The sequence below is a fragment of the Orycteropus afer genome, unplaced genomic scaffold (assembly GCF_000298275.1).
Source record: "Orycteropus afer afer isolate SDZICR_OR568_19922 unplaced genomic scaffold, OryAfe1.0 scaffold00132, whole genome shotgun sequence".
In the NCBI taxonomy this organism is placed as follows: domain Eukaryota; kingdom Metazoa; phylum Chordata; class Mammalia; order Tubulidentata; family Orycteropodidae; genus Orycteropus; species Orycteropus afer.
In genome coordinates this window covers 6,928,461-6,950,110 of record NW_006921719.1, presented here as the reverse complement: position 1 = coordinate 6,950,110, position 21,650 = coordinate 6,928,461, and the positions used below count along the sequence as shown (strand labels likewise).

Here is a 21,650-nt window from a genome sequence, read left to right as displayed (position 1 = left end):
GGCCAGGAGAAAAACCAAAGTATGAAGTTACAGATCTGGGAGTCACAAAGCACGTGACAGCTGGAGCCAGAGGCTGGAATAAGATCACTCAGAAAGAGCATGCAGAGAAAGAGAAGAGGGTCCACAATGGAATCCTAAAATAATTCAAGCAGAGATAGAGAAAAGGAAGTTAGAAGATAGATTAGGAAGGGACACTCAGAGAAGTAGGAGAACCAGAGACAATTGCACCAAAGAAATCAAAAGGAGTGAAGGTTTAAGGCAGGCACTTCGGAGAGGTAAAATGTAAGACCTCCTAACTGACTTTGGCATTAAAATTCCAAAACAAGACTTTTAATAAAGGTAAAGCTGGACAAGAAACTATATTGTATATTACTGGGAGCTAAGAAGTAAATGGGAAGTGATCAGGTATGTCTAGGCAAAAAGGAATATACCCTTTTGGAATATAAGTTTGATAGATGATTATTTCTACATATGCATTTTTATGTTCTATAAAAAAACAAACCAAACTCACTGCCCTTGAGTCAGATCTGACTCATAGCAACCCCTCCTCAGGTGTTCAAGGTGGAATCACCACGGAAGTAGATTGTCCAATCTTCCTTCTGAGGAGGGGGCTGGTAGGTATGAACCACCAGTCTTCTGGTTAGCAGTCAAATGCCTCAGGCATTACACTGCCAGAGCTCCTGTGTGCTGTAAGAATGCCCATATATACAACAGAGTTAACAGGGCAAGGTTATGATAACTTCTTAGCCATAGCCAAACAACTTGGGGAAGTACACTCAGAGCAACCTTCATTCTTCTTTTTTAGATCATCCAAGTTTTCTTTAATAAGTACACAATTTATCTGATTTAATTTTATAATTCAAACTTTTACTAATTCAGGCCTTGTCACTCCCTGCTCCCCCCATCACAGAACTATTCTAATAGTTCATTTTACTTCAGTTCATTACATAGCCTAAATTTTAGTTTAGGACTTCTGATCACATGCCCTGTTCCTGCTATTATTAATTATTAATATATTATTATTAAAACATTTTTTGTCTCAGCTTCTTCTTATGTGAGGAAAGGTAGCCTACCTGGATCTCCTCCCGAGAAAGATGCATAGAATTTTGCACAAAATCTGGAGGTTCATCCCATCCTCCTTCCTGGGTCTCCAGATTGTGGTAATAGTGATAGCCACCTTTCACCCAGTGCTTCACCCATTTGCTATTGTTATCTCCTGGTAGAAAATAAAGGAAAGATAAAAGAAACCCAGAGCCACAGTTGCTACATTTACAGGCCTAATACTATAGGATTATTCTAATCAGGTTGAACAATCTAAATGAAGATCTTTAGAAGCCTGTTCCTTGGCTCTATGAAAATAAAAGGATCCTAAGTTCTTTAGCTGTGGCTTTGTGATACCTAGCTCAGCTAACTTATATCTGATTATAAAAATAAAGTACCTGTGAAGTCCAAGTGTAGAGTCAGCCATGACTAAGTTAGTTCCTTCCTAAGTCTATGTCTAAGACCTTGCATACTAGAAAACTACTCTGATAAAAGATCTGCAACCATTCAGCCTCCATAAAATGGGACGAGAAATCTTATATTTTCCTTTCCTCTGTCTCTCTCCCCTCATATACTCAAGCTCTTAACTTTAGGACATACACTTATTTTCTCATAACTCACCTGCTGCCAGTTTTTTCTTCTTGGCTTCAGCAAGGTCACTCTGGTAAGTTTCACCACATTCAGGGATGACTCCATACAATCCAACATCAGGGGAACGAAGAGCACTCAGTGTTTTGCCAACATCACCACTGTCCACTGCCTCATTAATCGCAAAGACTCCTAAGGCAACTGTACCACCGGAAGAGAATTATTACAGAAACAGTTTAGGAAGCATCTAAACTGTCACATTATTTCACCTAACTATACCTACTGGCAAATAATTCCCTTGCTCTCTATCTTAGTTAAGTTGAAAATTCAGATATAGAGCACCTTGCCTTCCTCACCCTTCACCAAAACAGAAATAAAATGATACGTACACCTCTGTGCCTCTTGGGTATCTTTGTTGGATTGCCAGATTCCACCCTGAATTTCATCCAACCATAGCACAGCTGACTCATCCTGGGTTTCCTATGAAAGCAGAACAATATCAGAGGTTTGAAATCAGGGTACCTGTGATACACATAGGATGAAGGAGGTCGGAGGCACAACTCCATATGGGGGAAGATGTTTCAAATGTATGAGACAAACAGAATAGTCAAATGGGAGAAGCCAGACATCAAAAAACTTATAAAAGGTTACAAGGGAAATGTCTCGCATGTAAGTGAAGGACATGTTGGAGATGAATTTGAGTTATTCAAGGGGTCAAAAGCAGCCGAAAGGGGCAAATGGACGAGATAAACTAGGGAAGGGGATAGTGACTTTAATGGTGCAACAAGGGCTGCTGGTTGTTATTTCCCATCCAGTCGATTCTGACTCACAGCAACCCCATGTGTGCAGAGTAGAACTGCCCCACAGCGTTCTCCTTTTGGAAGCAGATCACCAGGCCTGTCTTCCAAGGCACCTCTCAGTGGATTTGAACCACCAACCTTTTGGCTTGTGATTGAGCTCTTAACTATCTGTAACACCCAAGGACACCTGTGACAAGGGCTAGGGTATGTATATGAATATACGGTACTTATTTTAGAAAGCTTCCTTTGCCAATGATATTTAGAGTAGTTTATACTTCTATGACTACTAATGTTATTAAGACTAGCAAGCTTTGCTCTAACCAGAACCTTTAAATTATCATATTCAAAGCCAGGTGTCACTATAGGTAATCTCAAGTTATCACCAGTTTATATTCTAAAACTTGATTATAAAATCACTCGTTGGGAACTTAAAAACAAATTTTTACACAGAAATACTATAATAAATTGTAACTAGTTTTCACAGAAGGAGCCCTGGTTGTACAGTGTTAAGTGCTTGGCTGCTAACCAAAAGCTTCGCAGTTCTAACTCATCAACAGTTCCATAGGAGAAAGATGAGGCAGTCTGTGCTCTAATAAAGATTTATAGTCTTGGAAAACCTATGAGGCAGTTCTATTCTGTCCTATAGGGTCCTTATGAGTTGGAATCAACTCAACAGCAATGAGTTTGGTTTAATGGGAGTTACCTTAGCATGGCCAATAAAAGCTTCACCAGCCCATAGTGTAATTTGTGTTGAATGTGAGGAGCAGAGGTGAAGTGTTAGAAAGAGCAGTAACTAACTTCTCTCTTACTAAATATGGTTTTAGATAATTTTTAAAAATAGCTTATTATTAGTGATCATTTGCTGTAAAAGGTATCTTGGCTAGCACTGGATTAGCAAAACAATCTTCATTCTCTAGTCATTTTCAAGAATGTGGCTGCTATATGGATTCAAGATTTGCCTCTAAGAGTCAGCTATTCTACTACTCACTATCTCACTGTGAGGATCAGAACTGGAAACTATTGCCTGCCGCCCAGTTAGCTTTCAGCGGTTGTATTAAGGTTACAAATAGCAAGTAAATCTCAACTGTCTCAAAGGATCAAGTCCCTCTGTTTAAGATATCTTAACAAAGATATTAAGATCTTAAGACCTTCACAGATAGTATCATGCTCTTCAATTCAGCAGATTAATATGGAAGTATTCTCCAGAAATAGGAAGGTACCTCAAGTTTAAAAGGGGTCAGGTTGGAAGAAGTCATGTTTGAGGTGCTCTTGGTCGACCCATTAAAATGAACTGTTGCTGTGGCTTAACAGCAACTGGTATAAATAACAGTTTAAATATCCATTTCCACTCTTTGATGTGAATATAACTTGACAATGCACCAATGAGGGAGAATAAAGAAGTAGAGCCAGTAACCATAACCAAGGAGCTCTGGTGGCACAGTGGTTAAAATGTTCAGTTGCTAACTGAAAAGGGGGGTTCAAACCCACCAGCCACTCTATAGGAGACATGGCAGTCTGGTGCTACTCTGTACATGGCTGCTGTGAGTTGGAATCAACTCAATGGCAATGGGGTTTTGGTGTGGTTGAATAAGGTAGGGTCTGGGCTTTGGGGTAAAATAGAAAGTTCCAATATTTTCAGTGAAGCCAAGTAGCCACAAATCCCTGCAATTTATAAAGAGACTTGGTGACAGAATGGGGCAAAGGAAGCATCTGAAATTGAGAGCAGTGATTTCTCTCAATTTTAAAAAGAAAGATCACTTAACCAAATTATGCTATGTATTGGGTTTACATAAGAGGCACTTTTCTCCATTTTAAAGCTCACAGTCTTGAGAAAGGAAAAGAGTAAATGGAAAACTAGAATACAAAAACAAATCACCTATTAGTGCCTTCTCTACCAGTCACTTTCTATTACTGGAAATAGAAAATAGCCACACACAATCCCTAGAGTCCTATGAATAAACACTGGAAATACTACGCAATAGTTTTAATGTGAGATAACACAATGAGTCAGCTATAAGCTTGTGTCAGCTTAAACTGAGACCTCAAAGGCAAGAAGGGTAAAAAGTCTAATTTCTAAGAAAGGTAGCATAAAAAAGTTCCTGCGTAATAAAAACAGAAGCATTCCCCACAGAATCAGGCTATTTTTGGTTCACTTTCAGGCTAATCCTATGTGGGATATCTCTGGGCAGATTCTATTCTAAGCAAATCTGGGGCACTCAGCACAACTTCCTTGTACTGAAAAGCAAACTTATCTATAATTCTGACCATTCAGAGGTCTGTCTTCCCTGACCCATAATAAAATGAAAGGATTAAAGTAAAATCTTTCAGACAGTCCTTAAATAAGTATTAGAGCTATAGCATGAAAGGCAAGAAAAAGAGAATGAGCTAGTGTGTTATGTCAGGGAAACATAGTACAGAAATACCTCTCCCCAGCTGAAGGAGGAAAGGGAGACAGCACACATCACTTCATGCTAGTGTCAGGAAAGATTAAGTTCTCTCTGGTTCAATTAGATCAAGTATAATGACAAAACCCAAATTCTCCTATTCAAGCTTGCTCCAAAGAGATAACCTAGTGCTAATGTGCAAATGAGGGAACTTGGATCTTGCTGCCAAGGGGTTAAAATCAGGAATCTTGGTTGCTACTTAGTAATAGTCAGTCTCTCAGTCTCTCTCTCTCTCTCTCTCTCTCTCTCTCTCTCTATATATATATATATCCTAAGAATGTTGCCATTGTTGCTCTCTGATTCCAAACCAGGAGTCACTAAATTGGAAACAAAGTTGCAACATGACAAAAAAATTATGTAGTATTTACTTGCACCATTCAGTAACACAGCATTAACCATACCTCCCTGAACTATTTCAGAACTTATGAAGAAAAGCAGTTTATAGTAAGGGCAGTTTACATCTAGTATTAAAATTGCTTTGTCTTCAAATTGAGCATGAAGATAGTAAATATATTTCATCTCAGAGTGAAGAAAGGTGATTGAAAAGCCACTAGTTTGATATTTAAAAATGAAATGACCAAAACCATCCAATTTTGAAACCAAAGAAGCTAAACTTGTCCATTAAACATTTCAAGTATAGAATCTCTTAAGTGTAAAGTCTGTCTAGTTTATATTTATCAGTGTATTTCTACTGATGGAGTACTTGGATGGGGGAGGGGAAACTTCACCTGTTTTAATTGCCTGGTTTAAATGTCTGAGAAACAAATCACCTTTGTTCTCCTAGGCTGCAATGTAACAACATTAATAAGGTTTTGGCATTTCCTTTCCTCTAAGAAACCTGTAAGTATGACCAGGCAGTGTTCATCACATTGTGCACAGGGTTGCTATGAGTTGGAGCTGACTTGATGGCACCTAACAGCAAGGTGAAACATGCTCAGCATTTTGTATCAGTTAACTATAGTTTGGTAAACTGTTATGTTAACAGTTATGACATCTACAATGTTTTATAAAACAATGAGTAAAATCACTATTTTGAAGACTTAAATAAATAGCTTACCTAAGATTAACTCATACCACTGAGCAGAAAGAGTTAAAAACATAGGCCAGATACTATGGAGAGCATGAAGATCAAAGAGATTTATTAATGTGAAACTATTATATAAAATATACAAAAGTATACTCTCCAACAACTCTGACTTACACTTAGAAACATGCAGACTACATTGCAGAAGAGGTAAGAAGTTAGGGACCAGAAGAAAGAATTAAAAACTGTAGGTAAAAGACATAAAGGAGCCCTAAAATATGGGAAAAAGACAGGAAGCTGAGTGAAAGAATAGCTATTTTATATACATGTTACACTGAAAACACAACACATTTACCTCTAAAGGGTACTTCTCATCCCTTAAAACTTCCTTTAAAGACTATCCTTTTACATGTGCACAGTTTGTATGTGATGATAGAGAAAATACTCAATATATATGCACATATATACACAAACACACATATACGTATACACCTGCTCACTTACAGACAATCTCATTATTTGATATTTCACATTTATGACAACAGTAAAAAAAATCTACCCTATTTTGCAAATTATTTTGCAAACCAGGCAACAGGTACGGCAACAATGGCTGTGGAACATCCCTTCCTTCATGGAGAGTCTCCAGGTAGCCTCTGGGAAGCTGGGCTGCACTGCCCCACACCTGCTCCTCCTACTGCTGGCGAGGGTGCTGCAACCAGTTGCTGCAGGGCCAGCCTCCTCTGTGGCCACTGCCTACAGGCACATGCACAGGCAGCACAGAACCAGCTGGTACCTGTTTTAGGTTTTAAGCTCCTATGCAACCTGAGGCTTTTCAGCTCAAAATTACTGTAGGGTTAGGAAGGTGGGGAAGAGAGGAAGAAAGCAGCAACTGAGAGGGTGTTAGGAAGAAATGCATGTGAATTTCATGACATCTCAAAGCGAGCTGAACTATGCCTGAAGCCTCTGCCTTGGTGGGGCCAGGTATGCAGCCAGGCTCCCAGTGCCCTCGCAGGAAGCCCTGAGCCTCTGTGACTCGACAGCCCTGTAGGGCATAACAGGCCCCAGGATCATGAATGCAGGGCTTGCAGAGGTGGGAGTGGAGCCTTGGAGGCGGCTCCCTCAAGAGAAGCTCTGACCAGCACAGGAAAAAGGCCAAATGGTTAAGCCGTGGGCCCTCCAGTCGCACAGCCAGGCTTTATCCACCTTTGTCTCCTTCTCCAAGCCTCCTTCTCTGCAGGGGAATAATCCATACAGTGTCTAAAGATGTCATTTTGAAGACTAAAGTGTGCCTGACCTAACCTATGGCATTTTTAATCATCTCATATGCCTGTGAAAGTTAAACAAGGAAAAAGGAAGACTGAAGAACCGATACCTTTGAATTATGATTTGGGAAAGAATACTGAATATACCATGGACTGCCAAAAGAATGAACAAATAGGTCTTGAGAGAAGTACAATCAGAATGCTCCTTAGGAGCAAGGATGGTGAGACTTCATCTCACATACTCTGCTCATGCTTTCAGGAGGGACCAGTCCCTAGAAAAGGGCATCATGCTTGGAAAAGTAGAGTCAGCAAAAAAGAGGATCGTCAATGAGATGGACTGACAAAGTGGCTACAAAAATGGGCTCAAATATATCAACAATTTTGAGGATGGTACAGGACCAGACAGCGTTTTGTTCTACTGTGCATGGGGCCGCTATGAGTCAGAACTGATTTGATGGCACAAAATAACAAGAAAAACACTTGACTAACTGATGTTAGACACAAACCGTATCTAACTATTCCAACTTATGTACGTACTTAAAGCCAGACTTAATCCAAGGACTGGCTGTAACTTAAAAATTTTCCACAAATAAAACTTGAGGACCAGACCACTTCATTGGTTAAACCTACCAAACATTTAAAGATGTAATACCAATCCTTCACAAATTCTTCAAAAATACAGAAGAAGAGGGAACATTCCTCAGCTCCTTCTATTAGGTCAATATTACCCCGATACTAAAACCAGACACAAAAGATATCACAAGAAAAGCAGATTACAGATCAATTTAAGATCTCAGCCTGCTAAATTTGGAACTCAGACAATTATTTTTAAAACTATTCCCAAGATGGCTCAGAAGCTAAGCTGATGCCTAAAAAAAGGCAATTCCACCTAATGTGTAGTCCACTCAGCCAGTCCTGCCAATATTCAGCTAGCTTTCCTCTATCCGCCTTACCCTCTTCCTCTGCCTTTGGTGAACTCTGAAAAGTTATTCCACTGCAAAAGGAAATGCTTCAAACTCTAGTCATAGCCTCTAAAAACTAACTCCCATGACCTCTCTAAAAAAGGGGCAAACAGCCTTATGGCTTGAGTAAGAGCTGTTGTTGTTATGTGCCATCAAGTCAGCCCCAACTCAGTGACCCCTCCCTGGGTTTCTGAGGTGGTATCACCACAGAAGTACATTGCCCAACCTTCCTTCCGAGGAGTGGCTGGTAGGTCTGAACCGCCAGCCTTCTGGTTAGCAGTCAAGTGCCTTAGGCACTATGCTACCAGAGCTCCTAGAGTAAGAGTAGGTACAAGTTACATCCTCAATCTACTCTCCTTTTTAAATGCAGAACCTGACCCTAACTTATTCTCTCAAGCCCCATGCCTCTGTCCAGGCTCCCTCTGGATTTTACTGGCAACAAAAACAAACACTATCACTAAAGGCCTATACACAACCACTGTAAGCTAGGCCCTCTCTCAGAGATTCTGAATAAGCAGAATTAAGAGTTAAAGCTTAGGTATCTGTATTCTAAAAACAGCTATTTCAGTGTTCTAATGATCAGTTAAATTTAGGAAGCACTGATCTGATAAAATAAATTAAGGACATAGATCTCCACTTCCAGCTTCCCTGACACCCAACTGCTACTCACCTGAGTAAGTGAAATCAGTTGATCCATTTGTCTCAATTTCCTGGCTACAAAACAGGAGTTGTGACTTAACTAACCCTCTCCACAGGATCAAGTGACATTATGCATGGTAATGTACTTCTTAAATGAAACCTGGTACTACCAGACAGACATCACACTTACATGATTAAGACATGATGTTAACTTCTCTCACGGTAATGGAATCAAAGGAGATTTTTCAACATCACGTTACCCACAACTCTTCTACCCCAACCTAAACTCACAGAGTCCATATGCTATCAGTGTATTAAAAGCACCAATACACTAAAGCCTTGGTCCATTTTCCTACCCCTGGCTTCCAAGACAGCATATGATCCCCTGAATTAAGAATTTCTTTTAGCTCTCACACCTGTTACAAGAACCTCACTTTAGGAATTTTCAAAGGTAGGAAAGAAAGCTATGGCCAACTCGATAACTAACTGTTGTTAGAATTTGAAAGGAAATAAATCACAATTAGAAAAACAGATGAAACTATGTTTTAATTATGCAACCAATATTTGAGGGCCTGATATACACAGGCAACTTCTTAGACAACAAGAGGATAATAAGTATAATTCTTTTCAATTTCCTTAACAAACCACTTGGGAAGGCAAGACAAATAAACTTTAAAAAGATGGGTTGTGTTTCAAGCACTTTGGAAACCTTTATGTTCATAGGAGCATTACCGGTATTCCTAATAGCCAAAAGGGGAATTAACACAAATACCCCCAATGGATAAATGGAAAACAAGATGTGGTATATTCATACAAAGGAATTTTATTCAGCCATAAAAAGGAATGAAGTACTGATACATGCTACAACATGAATGAACCTTGAAAACATTATACAAATGAAAGTTGCCATGACCAAAAATCCACTTATCATATGATTCTATTTCTATGAAATGCTGAGAAGAAGTAAATCCATAAAGGCAGAAAAGAGAGTCATGGTTGCCTAGGACTAGAAATACAGGGGGAAAATGAGAAGTAATTGCTCGTTTCTTTTTGAGGTAAGAAAAATGTTCTACAACTGATTGTGGTGATGACTGCATAATACTGTGAATATACTAAATTGTGTATTTTAAAATGCTGAATTGTATGGTATATGAATTATACCTCAATAAAGCTGTTACTGAAAAAAGCTTTATGGCAGTATCTACTAAAGTTGAACATATATGAATCTTCTCCTATATCCCACTAACACCACTCCTAGGTATGTATCTAATAGAAAGCATATGTAAACTCACCAAAAAACATGCACTAGAATATTCACAGGAGCACTATTTGTAATAGCCCCAAAATGGGAAGCAACCAAAAATTCACCAACAGTAGAATATATAACCACACAATGGAACAATATACAACAATGAAAATAAACTATTACGACACAACCACATGGATGAATATCACTATGATGAATAAAAGAAGCCAGACACAAAAAGAGCGCATAATGGATAATCTCACTTAAATACAGTTCAAAATCAGGTAACTATCAACCATCAACTGTGGTGTAGAAATCAGGGTAGTGGTACCAGAGATGGGGAGGTGGGGAGTGGATAAGGATGGAAGGGGACATGTGGGGGCTTCAGCGATACTGGTAATGATTTTTTTAAAATCTAAGTACTAATTACCTAGATAAGCTTACTTTTTGGAAATTTATACAACTTTATACTTACATAATTTGTGCATTCTTTTGGATCTTATGGTTCAATAAAGAATTTTACTTAAAAAGATTTAAGAGCTATTTTAATAATAAAAACAAAACAAAGAACTACAAAGAATCAAATATGTAAAACAGCAGATGCTGTTTGGAAGGCGGTATTTATGTCTCTTTTATTTTTGCATCCCTCCAGTGCTCTAAATCTAGGGGTGCTCATGAAACACTCACTGAGTGAACCAACAGAGATATCTCTACTTCTAGCTATATTCTTAGAATAGAAAGAAGCTATCCTGATGTCATTTACCTGGGCTTTTTCTCTCTTTGCTCTGATCAGTGTGTCTTGGTAATGCTGGGCCACTTCTGCAAGGACTCCCTCAAGTTTAGCTGCAGGAATCTGCAAGGCCTGCAGGGTCTTTTGGGTATCACCTTCATCCAGAGCTTCATTAATCAAACCAATGGCTAAAATCCCTAAATATGAAGGTACAAAAAGTACTTTTTGATTAAGAAATTATATAAATAAATAAATCTTTAACATGTTAAATCATCATAAATCTACCTGAGAGTTACTATTGTCATTTGTAATATTAGGCAGCATTGATTGTTCTTTTAGTTTTTGTTTCACCTAAATTGAGCTCCTTGTGCACATAAAAAAATAAAAAAAGGTTTCTATTTAAAGCTTATGTCCTTCTGTTTTATTTGTATTGCTCTAACTTAAAAGGGGGAGCTCTGGTAGCATAGGGGCTAAGGCACTGACTGCTAACCAGAAGGCTGGCGGTTCAAACCTACCAGCCACTCCTTGGAAGGAAGATAGGGCAATCTACTTCGGTAGTGATAATGCCTCGGAAACCCAAGGAGGGGTCGCTATGAGTCAGGTCTGACTCCACGGCACAACAACAACAACAACAACAACTTAAAAGGGATAGGGATTTTGATAAGCTATCTTTACAATATACATTCCAATGTGTAATCAAAGCCATTCTTGATCACAGAAAAGTCAGAGGCTGGAAGTCACCTAATTCAACATTTTGAGAGAAAGAAAGTCTTAAGCACTTCTTGCTCAAGAGCACAAAACAAACAAATGGCAGACCGAGGATCTAAGCTCAGAGCTCTCTACTCCAAGCCAAGGCTTTCCCTACTAACCTCACTGTGATAGTTGGAGCTGTGTGTCAACTTGGCTGGATCACAATTCTGTGTGGTTTAAGCAACTGTGATGTGGGTTATTCCCATGATGGGATCAGATGTATATGTTTTGAGCAGCCAATCCACTGAAAGGGAGTTTCCTTAGGGGTGTGGCCGGCTTCCAGTGTATTTGTGGACATCCTGGGAGAAGAGACACTCTTCTGCAGATGGGGATCCTGTTGTGCTGCCTACAACTATCCGTGAGCGAACAATTCACCATTTGGCCTGGAGATCTTGAATTCGTCATTCATTGGAGTCAACAGCCAGTACACTGCCTGCCAACTTTGAGCTCCTCAGCCCCTGCAGCTGTGTGAGTCAGGAAAAGCCTCCAGCTTGACGTTTGATCCAAGAATTTGGGACTTGCCAGCTTCTGTAAGTGTGTGAGCCATTTTCCTAAGAAATTTCTCTTTCTCTATACATATATATAAGCTTTACTGGTTTTGTTTCTCTAGAGAACCCAGTCTAATACACTAGCTCAGTATTTCTCACAGGAAATACAATTCTAACTAGAAACACTCACTTCCCATAGGTGTTATGATGTCACACTCCTTTAGTAAGAATCCCCCTTGAATATAGCTGCAGAACTTAGCCTGGGAACCAAGCAGTAAAGTCAAGTCACTCTTGTTTTCTTACAACACAAACAATAAAAGCAGCATTTAAAAATAACAGATGATGTTCAATTCACCTCAAGAAAACTAAGTTCGTATTAGATACATATCTAATCATCGCAATTTCCTGGTATTTTGAAAACAATATCCAACCATAGCTTTCTGAATTATATATATGTTTTTTAGTATCTCACCCAAAAAAGCTTTTCCAGGAAGAGTATTTAGAACTAGCTCATGGAATCACACCATCTTTGATTTTGATATTATAGGTGGTAAAGGGGGAAGATCTCAGGAAATAGAACACTCACTCTCATGTTCCTCTTGCACCACCAGATTCACATGGTCCACACAAGCTTGGATGTCATTCCATGTAATAAATTCATTATTCTCTGCATGTGCCTGAGCTTTCAGTTTCATCAATTCATCAAGATACCTGTCCCACCCCACAACAAAAAACACAATGAAGTGCAGCACAAAAAAAGGGCCTTCAGGATGAATGTAGGGGACAGGAATGAGAAGACAAAGGAGCAAAATATCCTAGTAACAAAGAATGCTAAAGTACCCCCAACAGTTTGATAACATTCTAGAGGCCAGTTTGTGATTGGGCAGTTACCCGTATAGTACATTCTAAATTCTAGGTGAAACCAACTTGGGAATTAGAGGCAGCAGCTTAAGTAATTCCACCAGAGGCAAGAAAAGGTCAGGACACTAAGGTAGTAAGTATGGAAGGAATGATAGATCAATAAGTCACCATTCTTCAACTCATAATGAAAGTACTGATTTAGGCAAGGATTATCAATTGGAGTTAAAAATATTAGATGAATGACTGATGGCAAACTTGACAATCTGATAGTACAAAATGAGATTATGTTCTGGTGATAAGGGAAAAACATAACTGTCCATTGGAGGGACAGGCTATCTCTCTAATCCAGGGATCAATTTTAATATCTCTGATGGTGGGACAAATAGATTTTATATGCCTCTTCTTAAGAGGTAATATAAAATATATTACATCACCAAAAATATTGAACTGAATATTGACAAGTCTTTAGATTTAATTTCTCAATTATAGGACTAATCAATTATGAAGAAGAAATCAGAACAAAGGGACATTTTATAGGATAGCTGACCCAGTCTCTTTAACAAGTCAGTGTCATGAAGAAAGGGACGATTCTAGATTAAAAAATGCCTAAGTTAAGGGGATCTATGTAGGAGATCCTTGATAAAGAGGGAGAACAATGTGGAACAACATTCAGAATCATTTGGAGAAAGAAAAAAAAAAGGTGGGGACCAGGTTTGCTGATCCAATAGAGCCTGGTGGAACCACTGAGACTATGGCCCCTAGCTGCCCTTCAGGTCTGGAATTGAACCCACACCTGTGGTTTCCGGCCAAACAAAATACAGGCATATGAGTTAAACATTTACCTCAAGTAGATACACTCCTTGGAGAGAACAATCATGGGAGAAAGAAGAGCTGCTTATGCACAGGGAGACAGCTCAGGGGGCAGGACTGTATGGAGGGATGGACACTGGGAAGAGGTAACTATGGGGAGGAAGTGGGAGGGGAGCTGTTGCACTGTGGTAAACTGTGGTCAATGACATGAGACAAAGTATATGTGAACTGCTGTATGGAAAGTGAATTTGCTCTGTAAATCTTCACCCAAATCACAATTAAAAAAAAAAAAATGCCTAAGGAACACAACCACCAGATGTAACATATGGTTCTCAACTGGATTCTAGTTTGAAGAAACTAGCTGTAAAGAACAACTGTGGAATAACTGAGGACATATGAAAATGGACTAGGTATCAGATGATATTAAAGAATTATTACTACTTTAAGTTAGGATATGAGATGGTGTTATTTTTGCCTATGTAACAAAGTTCTCACTTTTTTCATAGACACATTTTTATGTATGTAGCAGTGGAATGTTATCTGCAATTTACTTTACATGCCTCAGTATAAAAAACAATAATGAATCAAAGTAGGGGGAGGGGAAAAGATGATCAAACTAAAGTCACAATGCCTGTGAGGAACACAGGAGTACTAATGTATGAAAGACAAAGGTAATGGCTGATGGATTCTTTCTACCTACTCTGGGCACCCACCTCTGACAGTTTTCTTCCTCAATATTGGTAAGACCTGTAACTGAACTGCTCAACTGTTTCCACACTGTATTCATGTCTCCTGATTCCAATGCCCTATTGATTAGGGCCACCGATGACAACATCTCCACAGCAACAGAGAGCTCAGGATGGGTAAGGTTATGCTGTACAGAAAGGGAAAGGGGAAAAACAGTGAGAAAAGACATTCTGAAATATCAAGAGAGGTTAGAAATTTAAAATAACCAAAAGGAGTCTAAGTTTCTGGGAAGAAAGTTCTACCTGGCCATTCTAAGAAGTGGGTATTACTCCACAACAAAAACAAAAGTTTTTTTTTTTTTTTTTTAAGTGGGTTTTAAATTCACTTCCACTTCATTTTGCTCACAAACAAGACAGGTTCAGTAGCTTACTTCAGGACTCTGTTGCTGCAGGGTAGCCAGTTCTTTCTGATAAAGATCAGCAGCAAATGGATACACCTGGGGCAGCTGGGCTTCAGGATTCATTAGCTCCAAAACCGTCTTCTCTGCAACACCCTTCTGGATAGCTGCATTAATTGCAGCCACTGCTGCCAATCCTGGGTAGAAAACAGGTCACAAATGTAGTAGGCTTAGTCCTGAGGGGGAGGAGATGCCAAGTTTTATAGAAGAAAATTATAATCTATGGATAATGACCCATAAAGTTTGAGAAGGAACTTTCTTTCATTTTGAAAAAGCAGCCTAACTGTTCTCACCATATTTTCTGTCCATCCCAGTTCACCCTGTGTGCCAATACCACTCTCAACCAAAAACATCTCTCCCTTCCCCTGGAGTCCAGCACCCCAGCACCTTAGGCTGCCATGCCAAGCAATGCACTATCTTCTCAACCCTTTGTCATATATAATTCAGTACAAAACATGTATGAAATTTTTAATCCTCACCACTGTTCCTTAAATATGTCTTTCACCTTCTGTACCTCTTTTCCCCTTAATACCCTCATTAGAAACATCCTTTTCTCTTCTTTCACCATTCAAATCCAACCAGTCCCTAGGTATCTTCTCTAGATGTGGAAACCAGCCAAAGTGACCCTATACTCACTAATCCAGTTCTACTTTTAAAACTATAGGAAGTGTCAAGAACTCTATTGTCATTAAAGGCACCTAATGGTTGAGGAGAGAGAGGTAACAGAAGCTAACGTCAGACCCTTTGTTGACATACAGCTACAAAACTCTCCTCCCTAGTGAGTATGTAAGTGAACGCCCAGCTGAGAGAGGGCTCTTACTTCTCTGATATTGCTGGGCAGCGTTGTTTGCAGCATCCACTCCAGACTGTAGTTCCTCCTTCTGCAAGGGACCCACCTGACCACTCTAAGAAAAGCAAAGAATATTTATGCAAAGTTTACTCATGCCTATGCTTCTAGACCTTATAGTTCTGTACCTCAACAGCAGTCACAAGGGACTGAGAGCCACAGACATAAATGACAGCTCCAAGGTGCATGTAGCCAAGGTCTGAGCTAGGGTCTAAAGCCTTTTCCAAATCTGGAGCACAGTGACTTTCCAGAGATACCAGTGCATTCAAAAGACTATTTCTTTAAAAAGTGCCAAAATGTTCTGACAGAAAATATTTATATAATCATCAGCAAATTAATGCAGCTTACTCTGGCCAAAATATGCTGGGAATTTGTAAAATGTATCCTTGCCCTTATTTAGACAAAAAAGAAAGCCCCTCATGTCTGATCTAAAAAATACTGCAAAGTACAATCCCGAAGTATACTCTTACTGTGCATAAAGTACTTTCCCAGTGTTGGCTAGAGGAAACTATCGACGTGTGGTTTTTTTAAAAGGAACCTTAGAAACCTGAAGAAAAAAATATAAAAATTTCAAGTTTTCTCTAATGCCTTTAGATGGCAGGAGATGGGAGGGTTTGGAGTGAAGGGATGGCTAGGTTGGGGGTGGGGGGGAGCTTGTTTTTAAAGAGGATTCACAATTCTGTAACTAAAGCTTAAGACAATGTATACTTTACTTGAGGATTTTTTTCAATCTGATTTATACACAATAGAAAGTTATACTAGATTTTTTTTTTTTTTTTTTTTTTAAAAGGCCCCTTAATCTCTTTAAATAACAGCTTAGAGTTCAGATGGATGCACATGAACTTTGCAGGTTCCACTCAGAGTGGCTATACCTTTGTCTTTTGCTGTTTATCACTCAGCAGCTGCTTTAAATACCAGTCACTGTTCTGTTGCTGCAGTCCTCGAAGACCCAGAGCTGGTGACTGCAGAGCCTTGAACAATGCCAGTGCAGCTCCCTGCTCTAAAGCCAGGTCGATATTTGCTAATGCAGAATGTGCTGAGGAGGGAAAAGGCAAAAGATTAAAATAACTACATTAACATAATAGTCTTGAATATTTCTCCCTCCCTAGCACCACTCCCAGAACTATAATCCAGACAGTCTTTCTTCTGAAGTACCTCAGAAGCACAGGATTTTAGGAATGGAAGAGAACCTTAAAGTTAGCAAGTCCAGTGGTTCGCAACCAGGCTGTTCATCAGATTTAAAATGCAGATGCCCAGGTCAGATCCCAGATCTGTTTAAAAGCTTCCAGAGGCAAATTGTTTGGCACAATATGGGTAACAATAGAAGAAAAACACCATTCTTGACTAAGACATGCTTAAATTCCCTCTAAAATGCCAAGCAGTTGTCTCCAGACTACACTTACAGAGTTCTAAATAAGAGAACCTATCTCACAAGGCAATCTGCTACATCTTTTGTTTGAAATATTATTTTAAAAGTTCCCACCCTAGAGTTCACGGAATATATCCAACCCCCCTTTTCTGTGACAGACTTCTTGTTAGGTAGTACCATAAATTTTGAGTCATAGTGACCCCATGTGTTATAGAGTAGAATTGCCCCAGAGGGTCTTCTTGGCTGTGATGTTTATGGGAGCAAGTCACCAGATCTTTCTCCTATGGAGCTGCTGGGTGGGTTCAAACCACCAGCCTTTCGGTTAGCAGCCAAGCACTTAACATTTCTGGCACCAAGGCTCCTTACTAAATAGCCTTAATGCCTTCAACCATTTCTTATAGAGCATCATTTTGAACTCCTTCATTATCCTGGTATCTCTTGAACACATTCCTCCCAGAGTGGTGTGTGTTCCTAGGTTAAGCATGGTCTGCCTGCACCGAGTAGAAGGGAGAAGTAGCTTCTCCTGCATATTCTCTGCTTCTAGTCATAGAACATGGGGCCACACGTGTGCTTTAATATAATATGACAGTGAGAAGCCAGACACTCCTTCATCTCCAAATTTTAAGAAATATACCTTTTTCATAGAGTTATTTTTAAGATTAAATAAAATCATATACATGAAAACCCTTTGTATATTGTAAAATAAATGAAGTATTATTAGGTTGAAAGTCAAGAAAAGGTAATTTTTATTTCAGATATGATAGCTTCTGCTGTCATAACTGTTAGCTGCCATTGAGTCAGACCTCAACTCAGTGATCCCATGGACAAAAGAATGAAGAGCTGCCTGGCCCTGCACTGTCCTCGTGATTGATTACAAATCAGATCATTGTGATCCACAGGGTTTTCACTGGCTGATTTTTGGAAATCGATGGCTGGGCCTTTCTTCCTAGTCTGTCTTAGTCTGGAAGCTCTGCTGAAACTTGGTCAGCATCATACCAACACGCAAACCTCTACTGACACTGGCTAGGGATCAAACCCAAGCCTCCAGCAGACAGGTGAGAATTCTACCACTGAATCACTACTCCCTCATCATAACAGCCTCTAGAAAATCATAAACACTTTGTGATTTTCAGGTTCCTTCTTTTAGAAGAGAAAATAGGATTCCCCTCACTGTCAGGGACAAACATCTGATTCTATTACCAGTAAAAAATAGCAATAGTAAAAATACAAAAGAAATAAAAATTTTGGGTGCATGGCAGTATTCATCCATTTTAAATGTTTTCATTAGTAATAACTGAAAAGAAAATTACTATATGCTGTTAGAAAGAAAAACAAAAGAGCCCAAGGAAAAATAGTCTCAAATAAACTAGAAAGTTAGGGAGGGGCTCAGTGTAAGAGTATAACTAACAAAAGCAAGAGTTGAAAGGAGAAAGAGGCTTCAAAAAATGCTAGGGACGTGTGGTTTATAAAACCAAACCAAATCCACTGCCATCAAGTCAATTTCAACTCATAGCAAACCCTATAGGACAGAGCAGAACTGTCCCATAGGATTTCCAAGGCTTTAAAACTTTATGAAAACAGATTGTCACATCTTTTTCCTGTGGGGAGTGGCTGGTGGGTTCCACTAACAACTTTTTGGTGAGCAATTGATCACTTAACCACTGTGCCAAAAAATACCAAACCCACTGTCATCAAGTCGATTCCTACTCATAGTGACCCCCCTTGGGTTTCTAAGGCAGTAAATCTTTATGGAAGTAGAATGCCCCATCCTACTTCTGCAAAGCAGCTGGTGGGTTTGAACCACCAACCTTCTGGTTAGCAAACAAATAACTTAGGCACTGCGCCACCAGAGTTCCTTGCATGATCCACAGACTTCTAATAATGATGCCTTCAATTCAACTAACTGATGGCCATACCAACACAGATTCCCTGAGTCATGGCTGCAGGTCTAAATGGCTATTAGCTACATTAACCATCAATTCCTTCAACAGTATTTACTGAGCATCTGCTACATGCTACGAAAACAGCAGAAAACAGACAAATATGGTGCTTTCTTAGTAATGAGGGACAAAGAATGACTAAAATAAATACACCTAACAACCAGGCTTTCTTGAGGTATGCGTTGCAGAATCACAGAGCATCTACAAAAGCATCCTGTCAATTATGCTTTTTCCAGAAGCGTGAACTTACTATTTAAACAACAACAACAAAATAATCCTGTTGCCATCAAGTTGTTCCCGACTCACAGTGAGGCGTACTTGTACACAACCTTCTACTAACACTGGCTAGGAATCAAACCCAGGTCTTAGGCGTGAAAGGTAAGAATTCTCTTTTTTTTTTTAAGCTATTTGGCCTGCAGCTTTCTTCTAGGGTAGTGTTAACAGTTTAACTGCTGGTTCCCTAGAGAAGGAGTCTTATCTATAATTGCATTAAGATAATTTCTAGGACCTAAAGTCCCCATATCTTCCTGGAATACAACTTTCCCTTGCCTCAGATTTTCTCCACAATTAGGAAATAACTGTCTCTCCATGGAAATACTGCCTTGTTCTCACTCTCTTGTCCATTCTGAGAATCCCAGTAAAAGTTCATATACTCTGAAAATCTACCTAAAACCTCCCAGAAGTCATCATTACTTATTGTCTGACTGTACCTCATACACCTTTGGGACCTTGTTTTAACCAAGCTATCCTGAAATTCATGTGCATGAATTTCACTGTATTTATTGAAAGCTCTCTGAAGAAACCTTTATTACTTAGTTCCTCTAACCACATGAGATCAGTCTGAAAGGGTACTTTTCAAGTATGTACATATGGTACTTTCCTCATGTGTTTATAATGGACTCCCCTATAATTAGCAAGGTAAAGTTATGAAAGTTTTAAAATCCCAAATAAAATGAAAAAAATCTCTTAGTAAAACTAAAAGAGTATTTCATGCACTCTGTGCAGCAGGAAATGTGCTGGACTTTCTTCTCATGCAGAGAACGAAATATAAAGAGTTAAAATCGACTTGACAGCACCTAACAACAAAATCTTACAAATCTCTCTTATTATTCAGAGTATTAGTTCAGGTAAGAAATCCTCGGAAGGAAGCTTGGGCAATCTACTTCCATAGTGATACCACCTTGGAAATCCAAGACAGGGTCGCTATGAGTTGGGTCTGGCTCAACGGCAAATAACAACAAAAGGAATAGAGAATACTGATTCTATTATTATCTTAAGAAAAATAAAATCAAGTTTGGCCCAACTAATTAAACTGAAATCAGCTTTTCGTTGCTAAGTCTAACCCTATGCTATAAGGAGCTCTAGTGGTACAGTGGTTAAAGCATTCGGCGGCTAACCAAAAGGTTGGCGGTTGAAACCCACCAGCACTCTGCCAGAGACAGATGAGGTAGTTTACTTCTGTGAAGAGTTACAGCACTGGAAACCCTACGGGGCAATTCTACCCTGTCCTATCAGTCACTGTAAGTCGGAATCAACTCAATGGCAGTGAGTTCAAAACAATCAGAATTAATAATCTTTTTTTTTTCTTAATGTATTCTATTGAAATATAATTTATGTACAGTGTAATACACAAAACTGAAGTGACATTAGGCAATGCATTTTTTTCTTCTTTGCAGAGTTCCCTTCCCTCCCCTCCCACCCCTGGCAACCAACAAAGAATATTTCCCTCCATACATAAACCTTTCCTTGACCCTCCACAACAATGAACTAATACTGTATTTGTCCTTCTGTGACGATTTATTTCACTCAGCATAATGTCCTCCAAGTTCATCCACATTGTGCAGTGTTTTGTACACTCTATATCATTCTTTAGTGCTGTGTATGTGCCATAGTTTAGTCATCCACTCTTCCACTAATGGGCATGTAGGTTGTTTCCATCTTTTTGCTATAGTAAATAGTGCTGTGATAAACATGAAGTGTGGATATACCTGTTCCTCTCCTGCCTCTCACCTCTCTAGGATATATACCTAGTAATGGGATAGCTGGGTCAAATGGTATGTCCAATTCCAGCTTTTCTAAGGAATCGCCATACTGCTTTCCACAGTGGTTCTATCATTTCACAGTTCCACGAGCAGTGTGTGAGTCTCAATCTCTCCACATCCCCGCCAGCATTTGTTATTTTCTGCCTCGTTGAACCTTGCCATCAGTGCTGGGATGAGACGGTATCTCACTGTTGTTTTGATTTGCATCTCTCTGATGGCCAATGATCGTGAGCATCTCTTCATGTATTAGATGGCCACCTAAATATCCTCCTTGGTGAAGTGTCTATTCATGTCTTCTGCCCATTTTTCAATTGGATAGTTAATTCCTTTGGTGTTGAGGCACTGGAGTTTTCTATAAATCTTAGAGATAAGTCCCTTGCCAGATATGTAATTATCAGCAAATACGAATTTGCTGCTGTCATTTTTGTTATGTGCTTTTTCTGGTATTGATTTCTTTGTTCCATGTAATTTTCTATGCTGAGCTCGTTTTGTTTATGAATCGTGTTATCACTTCCTTCATTGCTACTGTTTTAGAATTTGCTAAATTTTTATGCTGTTCCTCTTTTTCATTTTGATGTGAAGGTTTATCATTTTTCTTTGAGGTTACCCTGTGATTTATAGTTTTCTTCCCAAGTTTAGAATAGTCCATTCTATCTTGTAGTT

The 21,650-nt window shown here is 39.2% G+C and overlaps 1 protein-coding gene across 1 annotated transcript in view; it reads right to left on the bottom strand.

Annotated features, from left to right (window-relative positions):
* IQGAP1 (IQ motif containing GTPase activating protein 1) overlaps nucleotides 1-21,650 on the bottom strand; it is a 135,277-nt gene that overhangs the window by 47,132 nt on the left and 66,495 nt on the right. Inside the window, exons 10-18 of the mRNA XM_007945136.2 lie at nucleotides 16,509-16,672; nucleotides 15,610-15,694; nucleotides 14,763-14,926; nucleotides 14,359-14,519; nucleotides 12,561-12,685; nucleotides 10,770-10,933; nucleotides 2,019-2,109; nucleotides 1,663-1,830; nucleotides 1,074-1,216 (exon numbers count right to left, since the gene is read on the bottom strand). Coding sequence (XP_007943327.1) covers nucleotides 1,074-1,216; nucleotides 1,663-1,830; nucleotides 2,019-2,109; nucleotides 10,770-10,933; nucleotides 12,561-12,685; nucleotides 14,359-14,519; nucleotides 14,763-14,926; nucleotides 15,610-15,694; nucleotides 16,509-16,672 — 1,265 coding nt within the window. The remainder of the gene's footprint in view (nucleotides 1-1,073; nucleotides 1,217-1,662; nucleotides 1,831-2,018; nucleotides 2,110-10,769; nucleotides 10,934-12,560; nucleotides 12,686-14,358; nucleotides 14,520-14,762; nucleotides 14,927-15,609; nucleotides 15,695-16,508; nucleotides 16,673-21,650) is intronic.